Source organism: Camelus ferus, chromosome 4, assembly GCF_009834535.1.
Source record: "Camelus ferus isolate YT-003-E chromosome 4, BCGSAC_Cfer_1.0, whole genome shotgun sequence".
Lineage (NCBI taxonomy): Eukaryota > Metazoa > Chordata > Mammalia > Artiodactyla > Camelidae > Camelus > Camelus ferus.
In genome coordinates this window covers 56,285,558-56,298,862 of record NC_045699.1, presented here as the reverse complement: position 1 = coordinate 56,298,862, position 13,305 = coordinate 56,285,558, and the positions used below count along the sequence as shown (strand labels likewise).

Sequence of the window (13,305 nt, the reverse complement as noted above, 5' to 3'; positions counted from 1 at the left end):
GCGAAAAATATCAGGAGACAGTGACACCTTAAGTCCTTACGGAAACCAAGGAGAAGGTAAGTTCAGGAAGGAGAGGGTGGCCAAGCTGCTGCCCCCAGTGGTTACTGTGCCACTGGCGATGCTGGAGATGATTCTTGGGGTGAGCATGGGCAAACATTTTTAATTTCAGTAGTTATGGATTTTTATCTCTAGGCACTGCAAGTAATCCAGCGTCTGTATAGTAACGTGAATAACCGCAGCTAACAGTTATTTTTTGGCGGTTGCTATGCACCAGCTATTGTTTCAAGTGCTTTATATGTATTAATATTCTTACTTAATCCCCACCACAACCTTACAAAGTACATATTACTGTTATCTCCTTTTTAAAGATGAAGAAATTGAGGCACAGAGAGGTCGAATAACTTGCCCACAGTCATAGAACTAGTAAGGATTTGAACCTGAGGGCTTTGACTCCAGGAACCCTGCTTTTTAAAGAAGTATTTTTTCTTTTTTTTCTGCTTGAAAATAAATTCAAGTTAAGGAGGAGGGTATAGCTTAGGGGTGGAGTGTGTGCCTAGCATGCACAAGGTCCTGGGTTCAATCCCCAGTACCTCCATATAAATAAATAAAAGCCTAATTACCACCCCCCTAAACAGGAAAAAAAAAGATAAATTCAAGTTAAAAATATGAACCAATTTAAAGAAAACAGCAAATAAATAATAGAACAAGTGGCCTCTGCTGCCACAACATTGTGAAGGAGGTACATGAACGACTGACACTTGGCAAGTGGTGCCCTGGCCGGGTACTTATACTGAGGAGAAATGTACGATTGTGAACTATGCAGAGTCCACACGTCCTGAGAATACAGGACAAAAGGAAGCATCCAGATCACACTGCTCCCTGCCTGGGGGGAGGTCAAATCGCATCCCCTCAATTCTGAGCCATTATCCTAGAACAGACCACAACAAACCACAGGAAGTACAATACTAACTGTCAGCTGTCAAAAATGTTATTTGTTGGGGTTCGATTCTTTAATAATGTCCTGGAAGATTCACTGGGTTCTTTCAATCTGACCAAACTCTTACATATTATTGCCATACTTAAGTGTATTAGAAATGTGCTAAATTACTTCCTTGATTGCATTGTGAACACTTCAACAGCTGAGTACCTTGTAAATACTCCAGCAGGAATTTTTATTTCTCATCCTTATTTCTTTGGGGTCCCCTGAGAAATACAAGAATATTGTTTATTGCTGAAATATATCTTGTTTAATGTCTTTCACGTCTGTCCCTGGTGTCCTACCGGCAAATGGTAGTGAAAATGCTCCTTAGCAGAGGAAGAAAGAAAAGAGGGAAACTGAAAGAAGCAATGGAAAAGGAAATGCACTGGAGAAGTAAGATGGTCTGCACAACTTCTGGGGCTCCGGGTCCTAATCTGGGAGAGGGCGTGAAAAAGGAGACGGAACAGACTGAAACAAGCCAAAATGTACCAGTCATGAGCGACGTCCTCAGGACCTGGGAAATAATGTCACCTGAGTGAGAGCGGGCAGGCATCTACCCTACACACCGCATCCCTTACTGGTCCTCCCCTGCAGGTTCTCTCATTCTTTCAGGGTTTCGGTAGCACGTGGTTTCCAGAGCAATGCCATGAGGAAGTGTCTGTCCTCAAGGCCTAGAAAGCCACATGCCACCCTGGGCTCACGGTACTTTCAGCAGGATGGAGCGCATCTCAGCCTGTGTGTCACAACGAACACTGCTGGAATCAACAAGATTTCCACAGACCTACTCTCTGCATTAAAGGGACAGACAAAATGTGCTCCCATCCGATAGATACAAACAAGGCCATATTAATAGTTAATAATTCAAATTTCACCGGTTCTTGTGATTACTGCTACAACCCAGCATTCTCACTTGAAAATCAACTTGGCTAACCTAGAGGGTCTTTCCTGTATTTGTCAGCATCATTACTCTCATCTCTCCTCAGGTCCTTTCTTTCATCTTGAAGATCCTGTGAGTCTACAAGATTGGTGAGAAGGGTTGTGGACTCTCTAGTACAAGAGCTTTTTGTGTGTTTATTTTAAACTCTGCCTTATAGAAAATTCCAAACATTTACAAAGAAACAGAGGAGAGTCTAATGAACTGTCATGTACCCACTGAGCTGCTTTAGCAATTACCCACCCAAGGACAGTTTATATACCACCTCCACTTTCTCTACCTCTCTGGATTATTTTGAAGCAAATCCTTAGATATTTCAGCATACATCTCAAAAAGACAACTCTTAAAAAAAAAATCTAGTGAAGGAGTTTTACAACCTGGGTTCACATATGTCATGTTGCATTGCACATATGCATCTTCTTGAGACAATGACCTATACCTCTCATCAAATTTTTTAACTGTTCAGGAGCCTAAAAATTTTAAAAATCATTGCTCTGAGCAAAACAATGAGAAGAGATTAAATTTGCCTTAAGGTCAGTAATTGTGAATGAAATCTTTCATCCTTTCACCATTATCACCATTATATTCATTCTTAAATATTTTTCAGAAATTTGTTTAAGAATGATTGTAGCTGCTGTATAGTAAATTTCAACTTTAAAAGGTTTTAGGATTAAATGCACTCTCCAAAAGCCATGAGTACTGATTTAAAGCACTAATTTAAAAACATCAGAGGCGTATAGACAATGGTCAATATACAATCACCATGAGGGCTTTCCAAACAGGCTCTCAGTCTGCCCACTGAGGGAATCCAAGTCAGAGAACGAGAGGACGGGTCAGTCAGAACTATTCCACCCAGAGCACTAGCTCAGAAGCATAGAATACAGGTACAGAACTGCTCAAAATGTCCTAACGTTTTGCAAAGTAGAAAGGAAAACATTAGTTCCAGGAATGTGATACTAAAATAAAAAACATTCAGAAACCATATATACCACTGATGAAGTTAAAATAATTAAGTTATTTTAATAAAACAGACATAAAATATACATTAACATTTTCTTTATTTTCGAAAATCTGGGTTAAACAGTCAAGCTGCATGTACATAAACCAAACCAAACAATGATAACAACAACTTTAAAAAATAACCCCCAAACTTGCAAACTGTTAAGGCTCTACCAGACTATCAACCAGAGGGCTGGCCCAGATGAACAAGAAATTGACACCCTATGACAGAAAAGAGAGGCTGTATGTGCTTTCCCACTCGTGTGATCCCATGTGCACATGCATGTGTGTACACGTGCAGGCATCACTGGGAGAAGAAAGAAAAAGTTGAAAATGGTACAATAAAATAATTCAAGTTACTGACCATTTCCTATATCATTCAGAATGATGTTTCCAGTGTTAGGAAATTGTGGATATCCTCCTCTACAAAAAAAAAAAAAAAGAAAAAATCCGGAACGGTGAAAACATCAGGACACAGTTTTATCACTTGGAACATATAGCCACACAGAAAATATTAAAATTTTAAATGAAAGCACTGTGTTTCTTCTCCAAGTAGTTAAAGCGAACAGACTCTTGTTAGTCACAGCCACGCAAGAGAAGACCCTGGGAAAAGTTATCCTTGGAACTTATCCAGAAGGGACTGCCTCCATCTGGAAGAGGTTTGCTGTGCTTGAGAAGGGAGAACGAAGCAACTCATTCACTATTCTATTGCTAAATTTAAAGCAAACGTGTTGGTGTTGTTGAAAATTTAATTTCCAGCTTAAATTGCCAAGACCACTTGGGGTCCAGATAAAACCTTTACACTCCCAGGAAGGAACTGGGCAAGGCCAAGGACACGCAACATTCCTGTGTGTTTTCAAGTCTGTCCAGTGCAAGCAAATGAAAACCCAAACAAAACAACCCAGCTTTAATTCCAACACCGACACTGTAGACTCCAGAAGTAATTAAATCAGTGCTTTTTTGTTTTGTTTGTTTGTTTTTACTGCTTTTAGTCCCTTAGTATCTGAATTTAAACACAGTTCCACCAAACTTCAAGTACAGCTAAGGAAAGCACCTCACTGCTCCCAGCCAGCTTCCTGCTGTTGAAACTGAATTTTTCTTGCATGTTTAGCCTAAACAAGTTTCATTCCTCCTGATCTCTTGTTAAAGCACTGATGTATCTTCTGTAATTTTCTAATTTTGCACCTGTTGTCAATTCTGAGTTTGGGGAGGGTGGAGAAGCACGTGGGATGGCTCGACAAACTCTAGTCTGGGCCATCAGACCCCAAAACAAACGTGGGGACCCCCTACCTTTTCTCACTTTGAAGCATAGGACCCTTTCAGGATAGAATGTTTTAGGTAGTAGGGAAAACAGAGGAATTCAAATTTTACTTGTGAAAAAGGTATCTGGACTGTTTTTACTACAGTCATCATGCATTGCTTTAGTAATAAAAATGAAGAAATACAACACTGTGAGATGGCAATTGTTTTTAGGTACATTTTCTCATATAACCAATAATCAATCATTTCAAGGGACTCTGGGGTATCACATCATTTTGCACTAGAAGAAAGACAGGTATGATTTTAAAGAGATAATATGGCCAGAAGTCACATACCCGCAAACGCACAGTGACCACCTCAGTCCGTCCTCCGCCAAGCCCGCACCCTTGCCTAGACTGCGCCCTGCTTACGGTTTCATGTTCTGCTTTGGCCTAATTTCTAGGTTTGGCCTGAGAATGTTTTCTCTCCCTTCTCTGTTTTGTTTGCATTGCTGAGTGGTAGTTCCTGTCGTGACTCCGCATTTACTTAAGCGAGGACTTTGGGCATTTATGATATTAAGCAAAAAAAAAAAAAAAAAAAAAAAAAAAAAAAAAAAATCAACCCAGCTTTGTAGGTTGCAGTATAATTTATAAGAATAGTATATAGATGATTTATTTCCTGAAGGCTTGTCATAACTAAATACATTTTCTGTCTCTTTACATATAAAACGTGTATCAAATCCGAAAACCACAGCTCTTCTCCTCAGAATTCCCTATTGTCTCCTGGCATTTGGTGCTGTAGCGTAGAAGTCTGGAGCCAGAATGCTCTTTTGTTTTCTGATAGGAAACTGGTTGAGGTCTGACTGGATGCTGGCGGGAGTTTTCAGCCTCTATCTTGGTAGTTTAACATTCTGCCCGGAAGTGATTCCGTGCAGGTCTCTTTCACTTTTCCTTTTCTTTTTTTGCCTGGAAGGCAGTGAGATCTTTCAATCTAATACACAGATTTTCATTCTGTTCAGGAAAGATTTCATTTTTATAATCTAATAATCCTTTTCTCAATATAGTCTTTTCATCAGGAAAGCAGATGTCTGTAATGTTAGCTAATGTTCTGTTTTCTGAATCCATCGTCTTTCCCCATTATTTTCACCTTGTTTCTTTTGAAAGAACATTAGGAAGAAAGTCCCAAGTTGGTCCTTCACATTGGGTTTTTCTTAAGCATCAGTATTGTTCTTTCTTGTTTCCAATGTGGATTTTAATCTGCTATTGTGTTTTCAACTCCCTTGAAAGCCTACCTTCTTTTTCATCTTATTCTATTGTCTTTTTTCTCCTAACCTGCTCTCATTTTAAGGTAACTTACTGTTGTTGCATAGAAGCAATTCTTCTGTTCCTTCAGTTAGGACAAAGAGAACTCTCAAATTTTCTTGTTTCTTGCAGTAGACCACTTTCATTTGCAAGTGTCCTGGAAGCTGTTTGTTTTCCCTGGTTCAGTCATACTTTATTAAATGCCCCATTTTGTTTTCTCTGTACTCATCCTTAAAACGTGGTCCTTTCTTCTCAAACCCAGTATTGGCCTTTGGCTGTGCTATCTGTCCACTGGAGTGTTTGTCGAATCTGTTTTGGATGCACAGGTTGATGGCAAGGAGACGTGCATATTTCCAAGTCCAATTTCTAGTTTAATACTTTTCTGTAAGTAGCTTCCTTTCCCTTCCCATTGCCTGGTTTTCTGAATCTCTGAACCAAAACCACACACGAAAAAACTCACAATATTTGCATGTTCTGCTACCTGGTTATTTATCATCCCTGCCCTCTCCTAAAGGATGTTTTTCTTAGAATGCACTAAGCCTCCAATAGATCCTCTCTGCTTTCTGCTCACACTGGAGCCCTAGGATTTGGAGTCAGACTGGATGGAAGAGGTGGGTGGGACAGAGAACCTGTTCACTTCATGGTGTGGCATCTAGTTAAGGGAAAGGATCGGCCAGTGATTTCTCTGGCTCCAGAGTGCTGAGGAAGGAGACAGACATGGTTAAGGAGAACAAGTATTAAGTATCTTTCTGATTTTTTATTTCACAGAAACTGTTCCATGACTGTGAAGCCAGAGAAAAGAGTGAGCTACAATGTGAAAGGTTTTGCCCCGGTCCACCTCCAAATACCTCAACCACTATATCGATTCCTTCTAGATTCTAGAGTTCAGACTTGGCCTTCTGGGTTTTACGAATGCTTTTCTGAAAGGGCAGGAGCTCGCCTGGGGTTTCTGCTAGCCAGATGTTGTTCTGCCAGATGCAGCTCCATTAATTAATTTGTAAAAATCCAAATCTTCCTGCTATGGTATGGAGGAAAGATTCTGGACTAATTTTGTAGTCCTGAATCTACAAGGTCTTGCTGACCTTGGATGGGCCCTTTAGTACCTCTAGGCTTCAGTTTTCTTATTGGTGAAACAGGGGAATTTGCCTAGGTTATTTCAGAGTTTCCTATAACCTCCTATTTTTTAAGTCCCAAGACAGAAAAACATGCCCTGATGAAGGAAAGAATAGAAAGCAAATGACTAAATAAGTATATTTTGCTATGAGGGTGCATTAGTCTAAAGATTATAAAAATCGTCTGACACCAAAATTAAAAAGTGAAAGTAAAAACCCTGAGCGTGTGATCGTGACACAGGTTAGGAGTCCTTTACGTTTTAAGGAATGATAATAATGTCGAAACAGGTGCCGTTTGTAAACGACTTGACTTTTATTAGAACAGACTGGCATGGCCATCTGCCCTTTTACGTAGACAACAGATAATACAAGTTATTTATTGGCTAAACATAGAAGGTTCTCAGTAGGCAGAAAATGTTATATTCATTCATAGAAAACCATCAGGCTTTCCAGGAACTACTGAATTATATCAATATATTGAATTAATAAGACAGTGCATATAAGGTGTGACACAGTACAGCATGAAAAATAAAATATTTCCCAAACAAATAGAAACTGTGTTTAATTTTTAAAAAACTCTGTGATCAATGGATCTCTGTGGGCCTGAAGAAGGCAATTTAGTCTAATGCACTGAGGCCTGGATTTGGAATCAGAAGACCTGGGTTCAAACTTAAGTCCTCCAACTTATTAGCTCTGTGAGACTTGGGGAAATTTATTTAACGTCTCTTAGCCTTGGTTTCTCCATAAGTAAAACAGGAATAATTAGACCCACATTGCAAAGCTGTTGTGAGAATTAAATGAGACTATGAGGCAGCTGTGAGAAAGCACTTACCACAGTTAGTGTTAGTCAAATCTGAATCTTCGTGAAAGTTAAATGTAAATTAACCAAATCAGTCATACTGACCATAAAATGTTTAGGAGCCCATTCTCATCTCAGTGACGGAGAGGGTTCTATCTAATTCCTATTAATAGTAATGGAAGCAACGTGCATCTACGTATAATTCAGTGACTTTTTTCAGTCTTAATAAATATTTCCTAAAATACCTAAATTCCATATGGGCTGCATCAGATAAATAATAAAGCACTATAATTGAGCATGAAAATCTGATTCTGATCAACAATTCAACATGGGATTTCCTGGGCTGTAAAGATCCATAAGTACTCAAAAATCACAATAATAATAGGCGAACTTTGCCAGAAGGATGTATAGCCTTCCTCAAAGGAGTCTGGGAAATCCTGTGATGTCAGGATACATGGATACAGAACACCTTGGACTTTCCAGAGATAAGCTAGTTTTTCACCCCAAATGGTCTCCTCTTTTCTCAGAAAGGGAGTTTGGCCTTAAGTCACCAATCTCTCCCTCCACTCATGTCTTTGCTAAGGTGATAATTTATATGGGAAACACAACAAAGATTTGGAGCTCATTAGAGAAAATGAGATAACTCTTCTCTGAGGTCTTCATTGTGAGCATTTCTTGATGCCTAAAGGTAACTTGGTTACTAGATCAAAAACCGTTAGCAATCCAGATTTCAATAAAAGTAACAAAGTGATGCACGTCTGATAAGTGTAATATTTAAACATTCTGTTTACTTTAAGTGGTAACAATGTGGTCATTGTTAACCTAATTGGAGAAAAACAATCAACATTCTTCTGTCTATAGAGATAGCAAAATAATTTAAGGAGTCATGAAACTTGAAAATTCAAGAAAACTGTTATTCCTAAAGAAAGCATTCCAACATAGCAAGAAATGCTAATTTGGGAGGTTCAGTACATGATCTTGAGGAATTAGGAATTCTGCCTCCCAGTTTTGCCACTTCCTGATTATATGGCCTTGAGGACTTGCAGAAATGTAACACTGTTCACTTTGGAGACATCCGTTCCAATGATCTCACTTTAGAGCTGAGGAAAGTGAGACAAGCATTTGCCAAGTGAGTAGCGAAGATGTTCCCAGTCTGGTAACCCTGCTTCTATAGCCAGAGGCTTCCACTTCCACAGGTGGATGATTTTGTCCAGATTCTCCCAACAGCTGTGTACGAACACGCTGAGAGGCGGGGTATGGCACTTGACGCTTTTAGTAAGGTTGAATTAAAACAAAAAATCAAACTAACAGAATTCCACACTTCTACGAACACCATTTATCAGTCAGGGCAGATCACTACAGCGTATAATCCAAGGAAGGCTGGGAAATGGCATATGACCAAGGAGACCATTTCTTTCACAACTTTGGTAAGGTTTTCCCATAATACTCCCCTTTGCAAACACTCTAAACAATGGAGAAGCTTTCTCAGAAAGCCTCTTAGGGCTTCCCTCTCCTTTCATTGTTTTTGCATATATCTGAGGTATCAGGGCTTGGATATGCTGGAGGTAGAATTTATGGGTATAAATGTGACCAGATTATCAGGTTTGGTTTCCTCTTCAAGTTAACAGTTTTCAAGGAGAATCTCCATAATGGAAGAAATAGGTGGTGTAACGCAAATTCGTTGAATAATAGTATTACTTTAACCGAAGGTTATAACTGAAATAGCTAAGATTTATTGCATAATTACTATGTGCCTAGTGCTGCGCTAAACCCTTTACATTTCACTGACTCGCACCCTTCAAGCTGACACCCCTATCATCTCTGCAGGAATAAACTTCCAAGGGAGACCTGCTACTTTCTGGGGAGGAGGTACCAAGCAAGCAGGGCTCCCCTCAGAGCAGATGCAGAGGATGCTGTGGGCAGGAGCTCGCCCAAAGGACTCCCCAGGTCCTCCCGTAACCCCCGCAGCACCACCACTCCTGACTCAGAGCCCAACTTGCAAATTCCTGATATTCATTCCCACTTTCAAGTTAAAAACAAGAAAATAAAAAAAACTAAAGGTAAGTGGAAAAAACACTCTTAACCTCCCTCTTTCTCCTCTTGGGGTTCTCCTTTCTCCTGGCTTAGGCCCAGAGAAGAACATCCTGGTGTCTTCGTAGGGTGTGGTGGAGAGCCTCAGCTGATGGCCAACCAGGATGAGCTACCCTGGTCTCCATCAGATCCTCCGAGCACGGACATGGCCATGTGGAGGGACAGGAGCTTTGCCATGTTAGCAGGTTTACTAGGTGTTACCACATGTGCACTTAGAGTGTGTGTGCGTGCATCTACACCCACACACACACCTACACACAAATACGTAACAGACACAGTACCTAGGACAATGGATGGCAGAGAGCAGCACTTGATAAATGTGTTTTCTTTCTCACTCCCATTCCCCAAGGAGGCGTGTAACGAACGGCATTTAGGAGGCTGAGATACAATTCTCTCCTTCCATCAGGTATCACTGGAGATTCTACCTCCTGACTTTAAATTATCATCATTCACTTCAGAACTCTGAGGACTGAAAGTATATCAAACAGGTAATAAGCGACAAGTCTGAGGCAAAGATGGGTATTCAGCTGATGAAAAGCCACTATCAACAGAAAGCTTACAGCCTCTGGATCAGTTATTGCTACTTCTGGAAATGTTAAAATCTGAAAAGATCCCAGTCATACCTAACAGCAATTTCTTCTTGAACCTATTTAAAATAAAAATGGAGGCTGTAGTAACTAGGCTGCAGGCACTGGCCAGCAGTTCACACAGGTTCTATTTCTGTTTAAGTGCAGAAATGACCAGAAAAATGACCATTTGCTTTCGACAAACACAATCTCCTTTGGGTGTTCAGCAATCAAAAGGGAACTGTATCCAGTGTTTTGTGTCTCTTTTTAATCAAAACCCTAAAATCACTATAGGAAACCATAACAGAACAGTATGCAGTATCAAGTCATAACATTGATTATTGAACATTACCTGTTACTTATATACAGATGGAGAAACAACAAAGTTAATCTATATTCAAGAAAGATTAACTAGAAAACAATTATAAATGTGCAGTAACTAAAAAGGGAACAACATTAAACCTTAAGGCAGCATTGGTTGAGTCTTCTCTGGTAAAGGAAGTATTACATATTTCAATGACTAGTGGATAATTTTTAAAAACAATTACTTCAAATGAATACAAAAACAATGCTTTGAGAAAGAAATAGAACTGATTTTAGGACTCTGGCAAAATGAATGTCTATTGGGATTTTAATTGTGGATTAGAAGGCATACACAGGAACAAAATGGTACAAAGTTGTAACAGTCTTTCCTCAAATACAAAATAAAGATCCCTAGAAATTATTATTATTAATTAGCATTCTTTGGGCTCCTTTTTTCACTTATCATTGAGAGTAGTTAATAGAAGATTCTGTTAATGTGTCAATAACATGGGGTCAGGCTGACTCTCACCTGCGTGAAATGATTTCTAAACTGCATTAAGAACCTATCACCATACTCTGAGTTTTTACAACCATGTCCTTAATGCTGGGTTTGCTTACCTGGTAGGTTGCCCACATCACTGTGTCCCAAGCATTGGTGCCAACCTAAAGTGATGATATCTCTTGTGGCTGAAAAAGTCGTACTTTGACATAAACATTTCAAAACTCTTTAATAAATACATTTTGAGATGTTTGCTTTGCATCTTGTTTTGTTGAATTTTCCTGGTGAAGCCTGAAAATTACCTTCAGTTGTTTTACAGATCCAGTGTTATATACTGATGGAATAACTGTATGACACAAAGAACAGATTTAAAAAATTCTAAAAAATGTTCAAATGAAAACAGCTTTCACGTGACACTGAGAAAGAAAACGTAGGCACTTCTGCTTCGGGAGGTTTTTACATTTTGATCACAGGCTGCTTTTCCAAGCCGCTTTCTTTCACTACTGGAAATTCCCCCATGGTACAAGCCATCCAGTTCACTGGAAACCTTTTCTCACAAACACTGTTTGGTGCATTAATCTTTTTTCATAAAACTGTCTCCACTGATGCAGAGATTAAGTTCCTCCCAGTGCTGAGAGCCGTCGGAGCAGCCCCCGCCTTCCTACCAGCATGACTGAGTGTAGCTCCAGGACCTTCCATCAGGCAAGGCTGCCTGATTTGCAGGACCAAGTTATCCATCAACAAAACAGAAAGAGGAGTGCCAAGTGCAATTTTTCTCCTGGAAACAATTAACATGTCTGCCTCTCTCATCCTAGTTTCTTACTGTAAGTGTAATTCCACAAAGCGTTTATAGTCTTCATAACATTCTAAAGCTACTAGGCTACTGGGATTTTTTTTTTAATGACTACTTTAAACAGTTTTTTTTTTCCTTTTTTTTTTTTTTTGAGAAAATCTGTGCTAAAAAGGCACTAGATAAAATGAACTTCACTCTTGTGTATGTAGCAATGTATACATTGTATTAGATTCTATAATTTAGCAAAGGTGACACACATTTGGATAGAACATCCTAAATATTCAGACTCCTCTACTTTCAGTTAAAAAACAAACCCAAAGTCAAAGGAATAGCAGGTCACACTGACAGGGGCCAGCCTGACCATGAAGTCACGGTCATCCCCGCCACCTCTGAGCTTGGGCCTTGGCTGTGGAGGGAGCTCCTCCTGTGAGGGTGAGCAGGGCAGCGGCCGGGACCCAGGGAAGACTCACTGGCAGCAGCTGTGGGAGCCAAGCCTCCTGGACACCTGAGTAAATGAGACGAAGGTGAAGTTCTCACAGTTGTCCAGCTTGACCTTCTTGGCTAAGTTGGGGACAATCCCCCGAAGGGACCGCAGTCCCATCCTCTGCTCCTCATACCACACGCTGCCCATGTCCGTGGCCTCCTTCCTGGCTGTAAGGTAGAAAGGGGACTTGGCCTCCATTTGGGTGGGTGGCCGGTGGATGTACATGTACTTGTAGAGGAGGCAGTACGGGCACTGTTTGTGTCCCCTGGAGTGCTCGTGGTAGATCTTCCCATGACACACTCTGGTGGAGCCACTCCGACTCTCCCTCTTGACATTGTCTGTCCGGGCAAAATAGGGCTGGTTTTGTGGGTCTTTGAGCAGCTCGATGTCACCATACATCAAATCTGCATGCTCCTGCAGCGTCCGCATATTCAGGTACTGGCTGTTGTACTTAACCACAGTGGACAGCAGAGTGATAGGACTGTCATCCCCCAGACACCCTGCCTGCCACATCTCCTCCTCGTCTGAAAGGGAGAAGTAGACGATATTGCGAGAACGGGCCCCTGACATCCCTGCCTTACTCAGCACCCACAGCTTCTCCTTAAGTTTCTTGGTGGAAGAGCTGAAGGTGCTGCTGGTGATGGAAAAGCCCACACCTGCATTCTTCAGGATACGGTCCAGGCCTCTGCGGATGGCGTGGAGCGATGTGGCCAGGAAGTCTGAGCCGTCACTCTTCTTAACGGTGACATAAAAGTTCTCAAGCAGCTCGTTCAACTTCACTGCCGGGATCTCAAATGAGACAAACACTGAGGTTACACATTTGAGGACACTCAAGTAGCCAGACCCCTCCTTCCTTCTCCTGATCCTCACTATGGGCTGTACAGTGGACAGCCCTCTAGAGGGCTGGCTCCTTAGCATGGTACCAAGCCAGAAGATCTAGGTTCCACACTTGGCTCCACTTAGTCTTTTTAAACCTCAGTGTTTCAAGCAACAAAATGAGACATAATGATCATATCTTCTCAAAGAATTACTGTAATGCTTAAATAAAGTAGTGAATATGAAAGGGTTTGTAAATAGTAATGAATACACACACAGCATATATATATATATATATATATATATATATATATATATATTATTTTATTACTGGTCTTTATAACTTTCACTATTCCTCTTTAGAAAGCCCTTTCTTCTCTTTTCTAGCAA

The 13,305-nt window shown here is 40.5% G+C and overlaps 1 protein-coding gene across 2 annotated transcripts in view; it reads right to left on the bottom strand.

Annotated features, from left to right (window-relative positions):
• Window positions 1-2,952: 2,952 nt before the first annotated feature.
• The window catches only part of KIAA1958 (KIAA1958 ortholog), a 120,592-nt gene continuing 110,239 nt past the window's right edge, over window positions 2,953-13,305 (bottom strand). For both annotated transcript variants that reach the window (XM_032478207.1, XM_032478206.1), the window contains one exon: window positions 2,953-12,888. In XM_032478207.1, coding sequence (XP_032334098.1) covers window positions 12,082-12,888 — 807 coding nt within the window. In that variant the 3' untranslated portion in view covers window positions 2,953-12,081. The remainder of the gene's footprint in view (window positions 12,889-13,305) is intronic.